The 16,314-nt window shown below is 66.8% G+C and overlaps 1 protein-coding gene across 1 annotated transcript; it reads left to right on the top strand.

The window, feature by feature from the left end:
- Nucleotides 1-469: 469 nt before the first annotated feature.
- On the top strand, nt 470-15,392 carry TSPAN32 (tetraspanin 32; the record flags this gene model as incomplete). The annotated part of the gene is made up of 9 exons (XM_082844171.1): nt 470-535; nt 1,229-1,343; nt 2,159-2,256; nt 6,203-6,277; nt 11,933-12,034; nt 12,543-12,629; nt 14,151-14,234; nt 14,514-14,584; nt 15,101-15,392. 9 exons carry the CDS (start codon nt 470-472, stop codon nt 15,390-15,392), a joined length of 990 nt encoding a protein of 329 aa, XP_082700297.1.
- Nucleotides 15,393-16,314: the final 922 nt, after the last annotated feature.

Here is a 16,314-nt window from a genome sequence, read left to right as displayed (position 1 = left end):
CCCAGGCAGGGCTTACCGGGAGGTCGCACACTCCAGGAGAGGTCCTCTCCTCTCCTCTGCTCGCACACTCCAGAGACAGGAAGCTCTGTCGCCCCCACGCACGTGCCCTCTCCCACCTGCCCACCTCCACCCAGGGTCCTCCGCAGCCACGCCAGGAGCACCTTTGGGAGAGCTCTCGTTTATCTGCGAGCATCCTGGGGTCTTGGGCCAGGGGCGGGGGCAGCAGGGGGGCAGAAGCTGGCCTCGCCACCCCTCGCCTTCCTGCCTGCCCTTCCTCTGGGGTCCCCGGAGGCTCAGCTCCTGGTGTGCTGGCAAACAGACAGACGGGCGACCAACGTAACCCAGCTCCTGGGCGGGCAGCTGTGGTCTGAGGCCCCCGCCCAGTTGGAAACCACAGTGGGAGGGGAGGGGAAGGAAGAGAAGGGCAGGGGAGAGCAGAGGAGAGGAGAGGAGAGCAGAGGAGACCTCCATGGGGCCTTGGAGTCGAGTCAGGGTGGCCAAATGCCAGATGCTTGTCACCAGCCTCTTTGTCTTGGTAACAGGCAGGCTGGGCAGGGGCGGCGGGGCCGGGGTGGGGGTGGGGGTGCTGAGCCGTGTTCCCGGACCTCTGGAACTGCGGTCCCCGCCCCGACCACACCAGCCCTGCCGCCCCGGCGGACATGCACCTGGGGCTCTGGTGGCGGACTCCTGGCAGCAGAAGGATGCCCCGTGAGCAGTGCCTGTCCTACTGCCGGGCGGCACGGGCCCTAGAGAAGGCCTGAGGGCCTTGGTGGGCTGGCGAACTGGGCTCAGAGGGGCTTTCCCTGGGGGAGCGGGGCGGGGGCCGGCCTCCCGCTCTGGAAGGTGCTCTCGTGGCGGGGGGAGAGAGGCAGGCTGAGAAGGGCTGGGTGGGTCCGTTCCCTGCTCCGCAAATGGAATGATTTAAGGTTCCAGGCCCTTGGAGAAGATGGACAGTGGGTGTGCGTGTTGCAGGGGAGGGGGGATGTGAGTGTGAGTGTGTGTGCTGGGGTGTCTTGTGTGAGTGTGTCTGTGTGTCTGTGTGTGCAGGGGGGGTGTCTGTGTCGGGGAGTGTCTGGGGCAAAGGTCTCCCTGAGACCACCCCCAGAAACGCCCAGAGGCCCCGCAGCCGATCCTGTCTCCTGTGAGACCCGGAAGCTGGAGGGAGGCTGGCAGGGGGACGGGTCAGTGCCCAGCCCTGCCCCACACGCTGGGTCTACCCCACCCCCAGCTGCTGGGCCTCGCTATGGCCACCACGGCAGTGCTCACGTACTTCGGGCCTCACTTTGCTGTCATCGGGCACGCATCCTCAGAGAGGACCCCCTATGAAGCGTTGCACCTCTGGGGTAAGTGAGGCTCTGGGCGGGGCAGCCACTATTGGGGAGGGGGCTTCAGGAGCAAAGGTGGCTGGGGAGGAGCCCCAGGCTGGCGTGAGGTCTCCCGAGTGGAGCCGGCTGGGGCAGGCAGTGGGGTCAGAGGCAGAAAGGGCCACCTGGAAGTCCCAGCTCCACTGGGCAGAGCCTGGGGTCTGCCCAGGTCTCCCGCCCTGGGACCCCGGGGACAGCGTGGACGTGTCGGGTGGTATCCGGACCCTGTCCTCTGTGTCCAGGAAGGGGTGCTCACCCGTGATGAGGCCTTGAGCATCAGAGAAGGCATCCTGTCCCCACTACCCTGCCCCCGGGAGGCTTGGCCTCCGGAGGGAGCACACTGGAGGCCAAGCAGGGCGGCTGTGGGGGAAGCCGAGGCTCAGGGGGTTGGGGCTGGTGGGCCCCACCCCAGGCCTCCTGGTGGCCGCAGGCCTCATGTTTTTACCCTGAGCCCTGAACCCCAGACTCCCTAGAGCAGGAAGCCTGGGGCCGGGCCTGGACTGATAAGATTACAGCCACCTGTCAGTAGGGCCTGGGGGCAGGGATGTGGGCTCTAAGATAGCCCCCGGGGATGGGGGGACAGGGGGGACAGGAAGCTAGGAGGGAGGGCGGGGCCGGCATGGAGGCGGATGGGGGGTGGGAGGTACACCCGTGCCTGACCAGACAAGGCCCATTCAGAGCTCCCCAAAGTTCAGCACCCCAAGTTGACTCTCAGGTTGGATTTCAGACCTTGGCTCTGTGCACATGGGACCCCTGCCCTGGGCACGCTGACACCCGTCTCTCTCCACCCTCAGCCTTCTCCACAGGAATCGCCCTGGCCGCGCTCCTGACCCTGGGGGCCGTGCTGAGTGCCGCAGCCACTGTGAGGGAGGCCGGGGGCCTCATGGCTGCGGTGAGTTCTCTGCGTCCCCAGCTCCCCCAGACGGGATCTGGCGGGGCTGTGAGCCCACGGAGCCTGCCTCTCCCCTGTGTCCCGACAGAAACTGAGGCTCCAGGGATGTGGGCCAGCCAGGACCCCTCCACCCGGGACCGCCAGGGCCCCTCCACCTGGGACAGTCAGGGCCCCTCCACCCGGGACCGCCAGGGCCCCTCCACCCGGGACCGCCAAGCCCCCTCCACCCGGGACAGTCAGGGCCCCTCCACCCGGGACCGCCAGGGCCCCTCCACCCGGGACCGCCAGGGCCCCTCCACCCGGGACCGCCAGGCCCCCTCCACCCGGGACCGCCAGGGCCCCTCCACCCGGGACAGCCAGGGCCCCTCCACCCGGGACCGCCAGGGCCCCTCCACCCGGGACAGCCAGGGCCCCTCCACCCGGGACCGCCAGGGCCCCTCCACCCGGGACCGCCAGGCCCCCTCCACCCGGGACAGCCAGGCCCCCTCCACCCGGGACAGTCAGGACCCCTCCACCCGGGACCGCCAGGGCCCCTCCACCCGGGACAGCCAGGGCCCCTCCACCCGGGACAGCCAGGGCCCCTCCACCCGGGACCGCCAGGGCCCCTCCACCCGGGACAGCCAGGGCCCCTCCACCCGGGACCGCCAGGGCCCCTCCACCCGGGACAGCCAGGGCCCCTCCACCCGGGACCGCCAGGGCCCCTCCACCCGGGACAGCCAGGGCCCCTCCACCCGGGACAGCCAGGGCCCCTCCACCAGGTGCCTATCTCACCCCCATCGTCCATGGGGCCCTTGAGAGGCAGAGCTGACCCTCCCAGGCCTGGGCCCTGTTTCAAAGGCCCAGGGAGGGCCTGGTTCTGTGACACTGGAGTCGCTGCATACGTGGTTTGGGTGAATGCCATCCCCTTACCAGGAGGCCAGGCCCAGTCGATCACCTGTAGGCCAGGGCTGGGCACTGGCCCCGAGGCGGCCTGCAGTCGGGCTCCTCCTGCACAGCACACCCTCCTCTGCAGCCCCAGCTGCGGGGTCTCCCCACCCCTCGAGGTCCCACAAGCCTCTGGCCTCGCCCCACAGTGGTGGCCCTGTGCTGCCCCCGTACCTGTTCCTCCATGTGGCCCTATCTTGGTCCACCTGCCAGCCCCGTCTCCCCAGGGACCACGGGCCTGCCCGCTCTGGGCTCAAGCCCCTCCTCTCACCTGAACTGGGGCCTCAGCTCCTGGCTGCTGCCCTGTGCTGTCACCTGATGCACACCACCCCCCAGAGCCTTCTCAGGCTCCCTGAGGCGCGTGAGACCAAGTCCAGCCTCCCTGTGTCTCCACGGGTCCCTATGGCCTCCCGCTTTCCTGCCCCCGGCCCTCTGCTCCGGCAAACCCACCCCTCCCCTGGGAGTGGTCTGTGGGGCTGACAACCCCTGGGAGCTCAGGCCGGGGCTATGTTTCCCCGGGTGGCCTCTGAGGCCGGCAACCCTGGGCTCCCTGAGGGCAGCCCTCTGGGTCCCCAGGGCTGGCGGGGCTCTCGGCCCAGCCTGTGTCAGCAAACGCTGGTTGAATGACTCCTGGGTTGTAAACATCTCCAAGGGCAGGGACAGAGTCACCTCCTGGAGCCGGGCCCCGGCCCTGGGTGTGCTTGGGGAGTAGAGGGGCATCCGGCAGCTCGAGCCCTAACCAGGACTCCGCAGGAGCGTGGGCAGGGCAGTGCTGCGTGGGCGCACTAAGACCCGGGCCTGTGCAGTCTGGCTGGGGTATGGGGGGAGGGAAGGAGGCCCCAGTGGCAGCTGACCAGGCAGGTGCACTGTCCTCCCAAAGGGGAGCCCTGAGGTGTGGGGCTTGCCAGAGGGCCTCAGGGCTGGAGGTCAAGGCTGCTGGCGGGGCCAGACCCAGAAGTCCTGGCGAGGGCGGCCCGGAGAGGCCAGCGCCGAGGCTGCAGCGTCGGCCACCAGGGGGCGCCACGGTGCTGGGCTCAGAGCCGAGGCGGGAAGATGCCGAAGGCTCCTGTTCCCAAGGATCCTGGCTCAACGGTTCTCGGCCCAGCCGGTCACCAGGGCCTTCCCCAGCTCCCGACCGCCCCAGCTCTGCACCCTGATCTGGGGGCAGGGGCCAGGGAGCACCAGGGTCTCTGTTCCGCGTCCCTTCCCGTTACTTGGGTCGGGCCCCACGGCCGCCTGCCTGCTGCACCCCAACCTCCCGCCCTGGGCCCCCAGCCTGGATGGCAAGCCCAGCACGGCCCCGCGGGGTCTGGGAGACCTCACGCCCCTACTGCCCGCTGAGCCACGGCCGTGTGTGTGCATCTCAGTATGCGTGTCGCGTCTGGCGTGTGTCTGGCGCGTCTGGCGTGTGTGAGCCCGCGTGGAGGGCCGGGGGCGGAGATCTTTCCCACCGGCCGCTCCCCCGCCGCTTCCTGCCCCCCCAGCCCCCTCCCGCACCAGCGTCACACACAGGAAATGAGAGGCTCGCAGGCTCGCAGCAGGGCTGGCAGCAGCGCCGGGGCAGCCATTTTGATTTATGTCTGTGGTTTTGTTTAGAACAGGGAGAAAGGAACCGGTGGGGACTGGGCCGGGCCGCACCAGCGCCTCAGCCCCGCAGAGGCCCATCGCCGCCCAGGACCCTCCATGCAGGCGGACTGGCGGCGGGAGGGCAGGGGGTGATGCTCGCTTTCCTGAGGAATGAGCCGGTCCCTGGAAAATGCTGGTCCCCTGAGCTGGCTCTGGGCCTCCAGCCTGCAAGGCAGTGCTGAGCAATGGCTTCCAGATGGGAAAGGCGGCCCTCGGCCAGCCCGGGGGGGAGGGGGGCGGGGAGGAGGGAGAGGGGGAGGAGGCAGCATCTCCGGGCTGTCCTGAGACTGAGGCCTTGCAGACCCCTGGGCAGGCAGGAGGGAACATGGGGTGAAGGCCGCTGGGCCGCCCGCCCCTGAGAAGAGCCGGAGGTCCCTGTGCCTGCAGTGAGTCTGGGCGCTGGCGGGGTGGCCCACTCTTAAATGGAGCCTGGTGGGCCCCCACCCCCACCCCTGTGTGGACTGTTTCTTCAACCCCGTCCAGCCCGGGCAGCGTATGTGTCCATCTGCATCCGGGGTGACCCTCCGTTCCATTCCAGGTGCCACCCTGAGTGCGGCCCCTAGGTTGGGAGAAACTGGCCGCAGCATGACCCCGGCCACGGACAGCCCGGGGTGACTGAGGTGGGGCGGTGACACCAGGCCTCCGGACCCCCGGGCCGTGCGGTCGGTCAGCAGGCGAATTGACTGTCCAAGGCTCCAGAAGGAGCCTCAGCCCGAGACCCGAATCACAGGGTCACCAGCACAAAGTGACAAGGCAGACTATGGGTGGGGGGATGTCCCCAAGGCAGCACGTGGGCCAGGGTTCCTAGTCTGGGATGACCCTCTGAAACGACCCACGAAAGAGCTTTGGGGGCACATGTGCACTTTGCGGGGAGGGGCCGTAAAGTTCATCAGCTTCAGAACCCCCCTGAGAGACGCGCCGCCAAAGCCCTGGGGCCCAGGGGTGTCCTCCTGGGCACGCTCTCGCTGCACGCCGGCTCTGAACCCCGGAGGCATGTTTCAGAGAAGAAAAGCAAAGCGCGGCCCCTCCTCCAAAGGCCCTCCCTGTTCAGGGGGGCCGGCAGCCCCTGAGCCACCCCTCCTGCCCAGGCTTAAAAGGGGTTCGTTTCTTCTCCGGGATCCGAATCTCAGGCTCGGGAAGGCCCTGCCTGGCCCTTCCGGGGTCAGTGCCCTTCCCGGCAGCAGCCGCAGAGGGCAGGGGTCTCCCTCGTCCCAGGTGCTGCCTGCCTGCGTCCCTGGGGCAGGGGCTGTGGCACTGCCGTCAGGGCCCCTCACGGGAGCTAAAACCAGCAATAGGGGTCTCCCGAGAAGGGCCAAAAGGAGGGATGGAGACCAGTGTGCCCACCGCCCAAGGCCTCCCGCTGGCGCCCGGACTCACGGCCCCTCCTCTGCCCCAGGCCTTCCTGTGCTTCGCCCTGGTGTTCTGCACCCTGGTGCAGGTGGCCTTCTGGAGATGCCACAACCCCACGCAGGTGAGCACCCCGGCCCGCCCCCATCCCGCCGGCGAGGGTCCCTCAGGGATGAGAAAGTGGGTTCCGTGCTTCCTCTCACCTGCCGGTCACCACTGTGGGGACATTCTCTGCCTGGGGGTGAGGTGGGGACGCAGAGACCAGAGGGCCGGTCCTCTCCTGGGCTGGGGACAGCGGATCCCCAGAGAAGGAGGGGAAGCAGGTACAGGCCTTGGACACCCCCTTCTCACTAAGGCCCTCCTGGGCCCAGAAGATGGGACCTGGGGGGTTGGAGGGAGGCCCCCCAGCTGGCCTAAGGGATTGATTAGTGGGGGTCGGTTCCAGAAAATGCGCTGGGGGCTGCTCTCCTGACGGGGATCGGGCCAGGCAGGGGGAGGCCTTGTCCGGGCGTGGGCGCTACAGGGCAGTGGAGGGGACGGCCAGGCCTCCTCCACGGGACGACAGCGGCCCTGCAGTCCAGGACTCTGGCTGCCTGGAGGTGGGACCGTTCACGTGACCCTACTCCTTCCGTTTTCACTCTGGGCTTTTCCCAGGGACGTGCCTGTCGTTGGTGACCGTGGTAATGGTGGGTGTGGGTCCCCATAGCAGGGGGCTCCTTTGTTTCTTCCTTCCTTCATCCGTTCATCCGTCCCTCTGTCCTCTGGGTGCCGCTGGTTCAGCGGGGCTCCGGGGCGGCTCAGGGCTGGGTGGCGGGGATGCCCCAGCTCTGGGGTAACACGGTCACGCAGGGCCCCGGCCCCCAGAGAGCAGGGCTCGGAGACTGCAGGCCACGGGTTAGGGTGGGCGCTGACCCCAGGGAGCAGGGCGGGACCACAGCTTGGGAGGGACTGCTCCCAAGGGACACAGGGGGCTGGGGCAGCCTGGCCCTGCAGAAATTCTGTCTGAACTCTGGGTCCCGAGACGGAACTGAGAGCCTGCCTGGGAAATGGGGCTGGCCAAGTTCATGAGCAGAGCTGACCCCTCCCAGACCAGGGCTGGGGGTCAAGGCCAGACCCCCTCTGGCCGGGCAGAGGAAATGGGTGCCCAAGAGGCTCAGGGAGAGGGGCAGCGACCCCAGACGGGCTCACATGTAGGGCCCGGGGACTAGTGGGGGCCAGGAGGGTCCACAGTTGGCCAGTACCAGGCCAGGGCACAGAGCGAGGCCGGCCAACGCCACTGCCCTCCAGCACCCTGTGCCCACGGCCCCCCGACAGGATCAGACTTCTCGCCCCAGCTGAGCTGCGAGCCTGCAGGGCAGCCCCCCGGCGCCTTTCCCAAAGGGTCCTCTCCCCCCCCCACCCCCACCCCCACCCCCCGTCTGCTTCTCAGCATCTGTCCCAGGCCTCAGGCCCCTGCTCCTCCCCGGCTGAGAGGTGCCGGAGAGCAGCCTCCCCCCGTCCGCAGCAATGCACACAACCCAGGCAGCAGAACTCACCCCAGCCTTCACCTGTGAGAGCCCAGCCCCAGGCAAGACCCTGAGGCAGCCCCCAAAAGAGCTGCGGGGCCAGCGGGTAGGGCCACGGAGAGGGACGGGAGAGTCCAGCCCCACGGGCCCCATCCGGCTGGACTCTCTGAGACCCTGATCTATCCTTTCTTCTCTCACTGGGACTCAGTTTCCCCATGCACTCTGTAAGGACCAGGGAAACCAAAGCCAGTCCAGCTGGAGTATACCCGGTTTCTGGGCAAAACCCTGTTCCAGCAGGTGACCCGCAATGATTTTTTGCCTGTGTATCAGGAGTCCCAGCGGCCCCGACCACCCCTGTTGCCCAGGCGCCCCCCCCCCCCAAGATGTTCACGCAAGATGCAGCCAGGTAGGAGGCTGAGCTCGTGCTGTGTGCTTTTAGGTGTGTGATTACCCACTCTGGTCTTACCTGCAGTAATGGGCCTAGTTTCTCCCCGCTGCCCTCTGCCTGCTCCGTGCTCCTTGGAGTTGATGAGGCCGTCACCAGACCTTCCAGGGTGGTGGCCATCCCCTTGGTGTGCAGATGGAGGGACTCAGGCCCACGGGGGTGGGGGGGAGGGCAAGATCGCCCTGGCAGAGGCCGGGCAGGAGGGGTCCACCATCCAGGGCTCTTTGCCCTGACTCAATGCCTTTTTACCCTTCCCTGCCCAAGGGTCACCCCAAACTGTTCACCACCACCTTGGCATCATCTGGGGTCACCCAGATGGAATGCCAGATGGAGAAAGGGCATTTCCTCTGGCTCTGGAGGGGTCGGAGCCTGGCAAGGCAGCCTCAGCTCTCGGTGACCAGGGAGCGCTGGGCCCGGCTGGTGTTTTGGCCTCACAGTTCCCATCCACCGAGAAGCCCGGGCGAGGTCTGGGTCACCGCGTGGGTGGTCCCGGCCAAGACAGCTGCCAGGGTGCCCTGGGCCCCCGCTGCAGCTCTCCTGGGGGGCGGCTGCAGCCCATCCTTTCTGCCCTGACACTGTTTACGGCTCTGAGCCCAGGATTTGCACTTCTGCAGGGGAGGGGCCGTGCAGGGGCCACAGGCCATAGTCTGCCTGGGGTCCCCGCTCCGGGAAGGGGAGGGGCAAAAGCGGGTGTCCCCCAGCTGGCCTCTTCCGTGTCCCAGCCCCTGCCGCCATCCCCGACGGAAATCTTCCTGTCTGGTCCGCGCTCCAGCTGGCCTTCAGGGTCCAGCTCTCGGGGTCCTGCCTGACCCCAGTCGGGGCTGGGGCTTCCTCCGTGTCCGGGCCCACGTGGGCCCACAGGAGGCCGGGATGGGGCAGTTCTGGCTTCAAAGTCTGGGGTCAGCCTCTCACCCGGTGCCCTTGGGATCAGCTAACCTTCCTGGGCCTCGGTTTCCTCATCTGTAAAGGAGCATGAGAACCCCGATGGGGGGGCTGCTGAGTGGTGGGAATGAACCAGTGGGACCCACCTGCACCCCCTGAGCCCAGGTCTGTCCTCCATCACTGGGGCCAGTGCAGAGCTGGGCACTGGCCAGGGCACGGGCCCCGAGCAGCAGGGGAAGGAAAAGCCACCCATCCTGTGCCCCCCAACCCCGGGAACCTGGGCAGGTGCCTTGGCATCAGGGCCAACCTGGGCCAGACAGATCCCAGCCCCGCTCCTTCCTTCCACGAGATCCTCCTGGAGGCCCAGGGAGCAGAGAAGCACAAAGGGCCAAGCTGTTTGCTCCAGGGGATCTGTTCACCCCCATTCCTCCCCCTGCACCTCCCCTGAGTGACCCCCTAAGATATCCTGAAACACGGGGTCGAGATGGGAAACCTGGGGACAAGGAGAGGACAGGGACCGGCCACGACTCCTGGTGGCCCAGAAGCCAGGCCGCAGACCCTGGAGCGGGGGCACCTCCCCGCTTCCCCCCGCCACTCACTCCCCCGCACCCTGGGGCGCTCACTCCCTCGGGGCCCTGGTAGGCGCCCTAAAGCTGGGAGGACCGGCAATGCAGGGACTGGGTGGTCGTGCTGTGAATACAGAGCACGAGGGCTATTAATTATGTTCCTGCGGGAGCCTGAGAGCCACTCTGCCACAGCGCCCTGTCCCCAGACAGGCTGCGGGGCAATGAATTGCCTGGATCCACTTAATAATTCAGGCACGGATTAAGTACAGCGCTGCCGGGAGCCCCAGAGAAAGGCTGTCTGTCCTCTAGCTCCCAGGTCTGGGCCCCTCCCCCATAGTCCAGCGGCCGCCAGGACCAGCCCTGGGGCACAAGGCCCTGGTCTGCAGACGACCTGCAGCTCCCACAGGCCACCCCCTCTGCAGCTATTCTCCCCCGCGCCCCCCCCCCCGCAGGTTTAGCAGACAATGGGGAGGTAGAGGTCAATGGCAGGGCGGGGAGCCGGGCTGGCAGGGACACCCCAGGCACCTGGTTTGTATTCAGCGCCCCAGGCACTCCCGTCCTGAGGGTTGCCCCCTGGAGCCCTGGAAGATGGGGCTTAAAGATGGGGCACCCTGGCAGGGAGCACCCAGGTATCAGGGCCCAAGGGCCTCTGAGACCTCCCAGCCCACCCCCAGTTTTCTCATGGAGAAGCACAGCCCCTGAACCTGGTGATGGGGGGGGCAGACGGTAGAGCACCACCCAGGCCCCCAGGCCTCGGGAGGGTCAGCCTGGCCCCTGATGCCAGGCCCAGGGGTCTTGGGCAGGGGCGTGGCTTTGCCAGATCTGCTGCTTCATCTGAAGGAGAAACTCGCGCCCCACTTCTGGGGTCATGGGGAGAGACGCGCAGCTCAACCACCAGCGGGTTTGTTCCTCCCGTTCATGTTTCAGTGACAACACCTCCAGAGGGGCCAGGGTCTCCCTGGGCCCTAGTGGGCCTTGGGGATGGGGATGAAACCCCGAAGGTGGGCTGAGCTGGCCTCCCTGCCCCGGCCTCCTGCACCACCGACCCCGAGCCAGCTCTGCTAGCCCCTCAGTCCTCACCAGGACCCCCTCCCACGAGGACGCAGTACAGCCTGGCAGGTCTCCACCCCCATGTCACTCGAGGAAACGAAGGCCAAGAGAGGGCCCCCAGCCAGGTCTCCCGCAGCGGTGGCCAGTCTGGCGCCTGGCCCCCAGCCCAGGACACTGCCCACCTCCCACTGGGTGGAGAACAAAGCAGCTGGCTGACTCTGTGGGCAAGGTCTCAGCCGGGAGGGTTAATGAGCCCTGGGAGCGATGTTCAGTGTGGAAATCGGTCTGGTTCCTACTGGACAGCACTGGGCGAGACCGCCTCCCTGCCCACCTGCTCCCAAGTCCTCCAGGCTGGGAGTGGGGAAGCCGCCCTTCCTTTCTGGAGGGTGGGGGTGAGTGGCCAGAGCAGGGCACCCCTGAGCGCCTGTCAGCCTGTCCCCGCTGTCAGCACAGCATGGGGATGGGAAGGGAAGGGAGGCAGGGCGCAGGGTCTCTGAGGTGGGAAAAGAGGCATCAGAGGGCAAGGGAGCTCAGAGGCCTTGCCCGCGCCAGAGGCCAGCGAACCCACTGCAGTCACAGAAGCCTTCCTGGAGGAGGCAAGATTCCGGTTACTCTCTGATGAAGTCACTTGGCAAGGGGAGGGCATTTCGGTCTGGGGGCAGCACGAGCAAAGGCACGGAAGGGGATGCTTAGCTGGGCAGAGGCAATGAGGTCTGAGTGAGGTGTGAAGGCAGAGCCGGCAGGGCCCCTGTTGCTACCCTGCTTCTCCTTCGTCTGCCCCCAAGGGGCCTCGTCTGCCCCGGGTGCCCTTGGCCAGCTCTGGGTAGCTGCCTGGGCTTTTCAGAACCTACCGATGGTTCTGGGCAAACACCTGGAGCATCCCTGGGGAGCTGAGCTCCTGGCACGAGGCCACTCCTGGCCGTCTCCCCCCAGGGCCCACCGGGGGCTTTCCCTCCCCACTGCCTGTTTCCAGATCAACAGAAGCAGGTGAACACTTCGGCCAGGGCCTCCTCCCACTGTAAGACAAGAGCTGGGGGGTGGGTGGCCAAGCTCGGGCCTCTGGTTTATCCTGCAGGACCCCCCAGGGGCAAGAGTGGCATTAACGGCCATTCTTGGGGGGAGGTCCCCACAACTGAAGTATGGGGACCCCTGTGACCAGCCACCCAGGGGACCCAGTCTCCGCTTCCAGGGAGCTCTGCCCCGTGGAAGGAGAAGGAGGGGGCCAGCGGGACATCACTCAGCACCCGAGGGCCAGGCCCCCCCTTCGGGGGGCTCCGTCGGGGGAGGGGCTTCACCGGCACAGGGGCCTTCCCGTGATGCTCTCGGGACAGGTGGAGGACGCCGTGTTGGACGCCTACGATCAGGTGTACGAGCAGGCGGTGAAGAGCTCATCAGGAATCTGGCGGCAGGAGCTGGTGGCCATCCAGGACATGGTGAGTGTGGTGGGGGAGGCCCCCTCCCTGGGCAGCCCTGGACTGGTCAGCCTCCCCAGGTGGGCTGTGATCTAGAAAATGGGCAGAGGTAGCCCCCCAGAGCCAGCCGGCGGGGGGCCAGGTGCTGAGCAGAAGGTCCCAGGACACAGGTTATCAGTGCCCCTTGGGGGGAGGGGGAGGGGACAGAGAGGTCCTGTCCTCCGTCTGCCCTGGAAGGGCAGCTGCTTCCAGAATTTGCGGGGCCCAGAGCAGAGTGCAAGACCCCTTGTCCACAAGTGATGAAGAATTTCAGGATGGTGACAGCACAGCATTCGGTGGGGCCCCAGTGACTGCTGGCCAGGCTGCCCGGAACCCGGCACCCCCTGCAGAGTCAGCAGCCTCGCCCTGAGCCCCGGTCCTGGCCCCTGGGGGGCACGGGGGGGTGCCCTTCGTGCCTCAGTTTCCCCATATGTCCGACAGGGATCCTGGGGTTCTCAGAGCGAACCGCCTCCCTCTTCTCTCCCTGCAGTTTCAGTGCTGTGGTAAGAGCCCCCCCCTTGGCCTCCAGGAGGGCTCGGAGGCTGACCTGTGTCGGGGGCAGGAGGCCGCCAGACAGGTGAGGGGGAAGGGCCTGCAGAGACCCTGGGGGGCTCAGCCCCAGATCAGGGCCACTCCCATGCCTTGACCCTTGACCCTGGGGGCTGCTCTGGGCTGGGGGGACTTGATGGACGCGGGCCCGGGTCCTCTCCAGGCCCCAATCACTCCCTCACCCCTTCACACAGTTCCCAGCTTGGGGGTCCCCACAGCCAGGCACAGTGTCAGGCACTGAGACCGCCCCCCATCGGAAGCCTCTAGGAGGGCGGGGGGCAGGTGGGCAGCTCTGCCTGCGTTGGGCTGGGGGCAGGTGTTCGAGGGCCCCTGAAGGCCAGAAGGGCGTTTGCCAGAGGGTCAGCCTAGGCCAGAGTGTGGCCACGAGGGCTTCAGTGACGAGAGACAGAGGCAGGAACGCTATTCTTCAGGATGACGGTGGCCCCCCTCCCCCCACCCCACCTCCTCAGCTCCCCTCCCCCGCTGTCCGGGAAGCAAACACCCCTATCTCTGGCAAGAGGCTCCTGGCCACCCTCCAAGAAACGGACAGGAGGATGCGAATGGCTGGAGGCCCAGCCAGGGACGGAGCCAGCACAGCGCCCTGGGCTCTCGCGCTGGGAGGGGCGAGGGCAGAGGAGGGCCCTGCATGCAGGGAAGGGGGTTCGGGAGGCCTGTTCACGCCACCCAGGGAGAGGCCTCAGGTCTCCGTCTGCAAAGTGGGAGCAAAGTCTGGTTTCTTGTACCTTCTGGGGTGGTGGGGGCCACGGGGAGACTGTAAAGGCCTTGTGGGTGGGGACACCTGGGGGAGGGGGCGGGAGGGCAGAGACGTTGTCCTAGATGGTGGTCTGACCCCGGGGCTGCCTTCCAAGAGGAAGTGGGACCACGCTGGGGGACCAGACCCGATCAAGGGAATTCATGGACAGATGGACGGACAGTCAGACACCAAGCCGGCCTCCTTTCCCCCGGCATCCCAGCCTTGACAATCGAACCCTGCATGTCCCACAGCACATCCTTCCCCAGCGTGCCCCCAAATGCCAAGTCCTTCCCCAAAACCAAATGCCACCATCAGAGTGGTTCAGAGTTGAGACCGTCACCTCCCGTTTCCTTGGAGACAGAGAGCCTCTGCGGATGCCACGTCCTGGAGAGGCCGTGGAAGTTCAGGATGGAGCCAGGACAGCCTGGGGACACCCATGCCCCTGCCTGTTAGCCTGTGTCCTCTCCTCACCCAGGCTCTGTGTCCCGCCCTGGATGGGGTTTGGGGGGTCCCAACACAGGCAGCTCAGGGGACGCCCAGAGGATGGTACCCACTGGACCCCTGGGGGCCCCACTGGACCCCTGGGGGCCCCACAGGCCCCGCAGAGGTGGGCTCCACCCTGCTTGTTTTTGCCTGTTTTCAGTGCCAGTCCCCAGAGCTCGGGGTGGTTTTCCCTGGGATGTGCCGCAGCCTGGCTTTCCATCTCCCTAGCGTTTGTCCTAGTGGGCGTCGCAGCTCCACGCCCTGGGCTGGGAGGGGCGGTCAGGGGGCCCACGCGTGCTGCCCTCTGCGCAGGACTGCCTGCAGGGCATCAGGAACGTCCTGAGGACGCACAGGAACATCGCCTCCACCCTCATCAGCCTTGGCCTCGCCTCCATGGTACCCTCTCACCCCCCCCACCCCTTCCCCACCTGCCTGTGCCCCCCCACCTCAGACAGAAGGGCAGGGCTGGGCAGCCCCAGGTCAGATCGTGGGTCTTGGGGACCAGCAAGGCTTGCCCTGAGCAGGGAGCCGGGAGGAGCAGGCCTGAGGGGTGACAGGGCCTCCCTGATTCCCTTCCCTAGACGGCTGGGAGCCCTGCACAGCCCAGTGACCTCCTCGGGGGGCGATGAGCCCCTCCCCTGGAGCTGCTGGCGCAGGTGCCTCCACCTCCCCCAGGTGTACGTGATGCCACTCAGCGCCTTCCTCTGGTTTGCCATCCGCTCGGGCAAATACACCCTGAGCCCACGGTAGGCCCGCCTGCCCCTCCCCACCTCCCCAAAGGGGTCCTACAGCCCTGCAGCTGGAGGCGGGCAGGCAGAGAGCATGCCCCCCCCACCCCACTCCCAAGATCTCTGCCTCTGCCCAGCTAGTGGGACCCCTGGACCACGGGCCAGGCCAGTTCTCCAGAGGAGGTGCTTCGGGGGAGGCTGGGCCCACTGAGGGAAGGGCAGCGTGCACTCCACCCTGCAGCCCCATCCTGGCTGAGGCCTGGCCTCACAGCTGCCAACTCCACCGACATCGAGAGACGGTGCTTCTGGGGCCCCCGGCCAGGACCTCCCATGAACAGGGAGCAGGGAGGACCCAGTCCCAGCAGCCGAGCAGCGCCCCATCACCCCTCAGCGCTCATAGAGTCCCTGCCTGCCACCTCCTTCACTCCCTGACTCAGCCACTCCGCCCTGGCCACCTGGGTGCCCTCCCTGCCCAGGCATCCCGCCCGGCCCCTCTGCATCCTCCAACGGCCTCACGGTCCCTCTGCCCCTCAGGGCCTGTGGCTGCCAGCCCCAGGAGCCCCACTTCTACAGACACTGCCAGGAGGGGCCCGCCCCTCATCACCTGTCTGAAGCAGATGCTCTCAGGGGCCGTCGGGGTCCAAGCAGTCGCTCGGGTCACCCTCCACTGCTCCAGGACACCCACCTGCCTACACACAGGAGCAACAGAGAAGCTCCGGCCTCGGCCCGCACGCGATCCTTCCCAGGAGGGGATGAGCTGTTTTCCTCCACATGGTGGTGGGATGGGGAGGGAGGGGACCCCACCAGACAAGCAGCCTCCATGTAAGCAGACGGGGGACCGGGGGTCATTTGCAGATCTGGGAACAGGCTGGGAGGTGAGTGAGGACAGAGGAAGCAGAGGGCAGCTTGGCTGGACTCTGCTTTGAGTCCCACAGGGTCAAACCCAGGGCTGGGCTGGGCTGGGCTTCGCTGCCCCCGCAGGCTCTGGGGAGGACCCACTCCAGGCTGGGTCAGGCTGTTGCCAGAGTTCGGTTCTGTGCGGCTGTGGGACTGACGTCCCTTCCTTGCCCGCTGTCTGCGGGGCTGCTGTGTTCCCCGAGACCCCTTCCCCTCCATCCTCAAGTCGCCACGGCAGGTGGGTTCCTGCTCCTGCTGGGAATTCCTCTGCCTCTCCCCAAGGCTGGAGGACAGTCCGCTTTCAAAGGCTCCCGTGTGTAGATGAGGGCCACCCGGGTAAACTTCCTGCTGTACAGAGAAATCACATTTGTGGTGACACTGTGTTCACGGGTTCTGGGGAATGCGTTTGAGAAGTCCCGCCTGCCACGGCCTCTCCCCTTGGCCATCCAACTACCCGGCTGGTGAGTTCTCGCTAACGAACTGTCCCTGACGATTTGCATCCGTGGCTCGAAACCAAAGTCCTGGGTGGGACGCCAGACTGACCCAGCCTAGGCCGAGGCCCCAGCGTAACTGACAAGGGAGGAGGGACTGTGCGGCCCTTTTAACTTCCATAGAGGGAGCTCAGCCCTGCGCCCCCCGAAACCAACAAAGTCGGGTGCCTCCCGAGTAAGAAGCAGCCCTCTGTGGTGGGCAACCAGAAAGGGACAAAGTGACCAACGCCTGCTGCAGTCCACCCCTTGTGTTTCCAATCACACACACACACACACACACACACACACACTCTCTCTCTCTCTCTCTCTCTCTCTCTCTCTCTCTCTCTTCCCACACTTACACCTCCAAAAACAAGACGG

Source organism: Leucopleurus acutus, assembly GCF_964270905.1.
Source record: "Leucopleurus acutus genome assembly, chromosome: 8".
In the NCBI taxonomy this organism is placed as follows: domain Eukaryota; kingdom Metazoa; phylum Chordata; class Mammalia; order Artiodactyla; family Delphinidae; genus Leucopleurus; species Leucopleurus acutus.
This window is presented reverse-complemented; position numbering and strand designations above follow the sequence as displayed.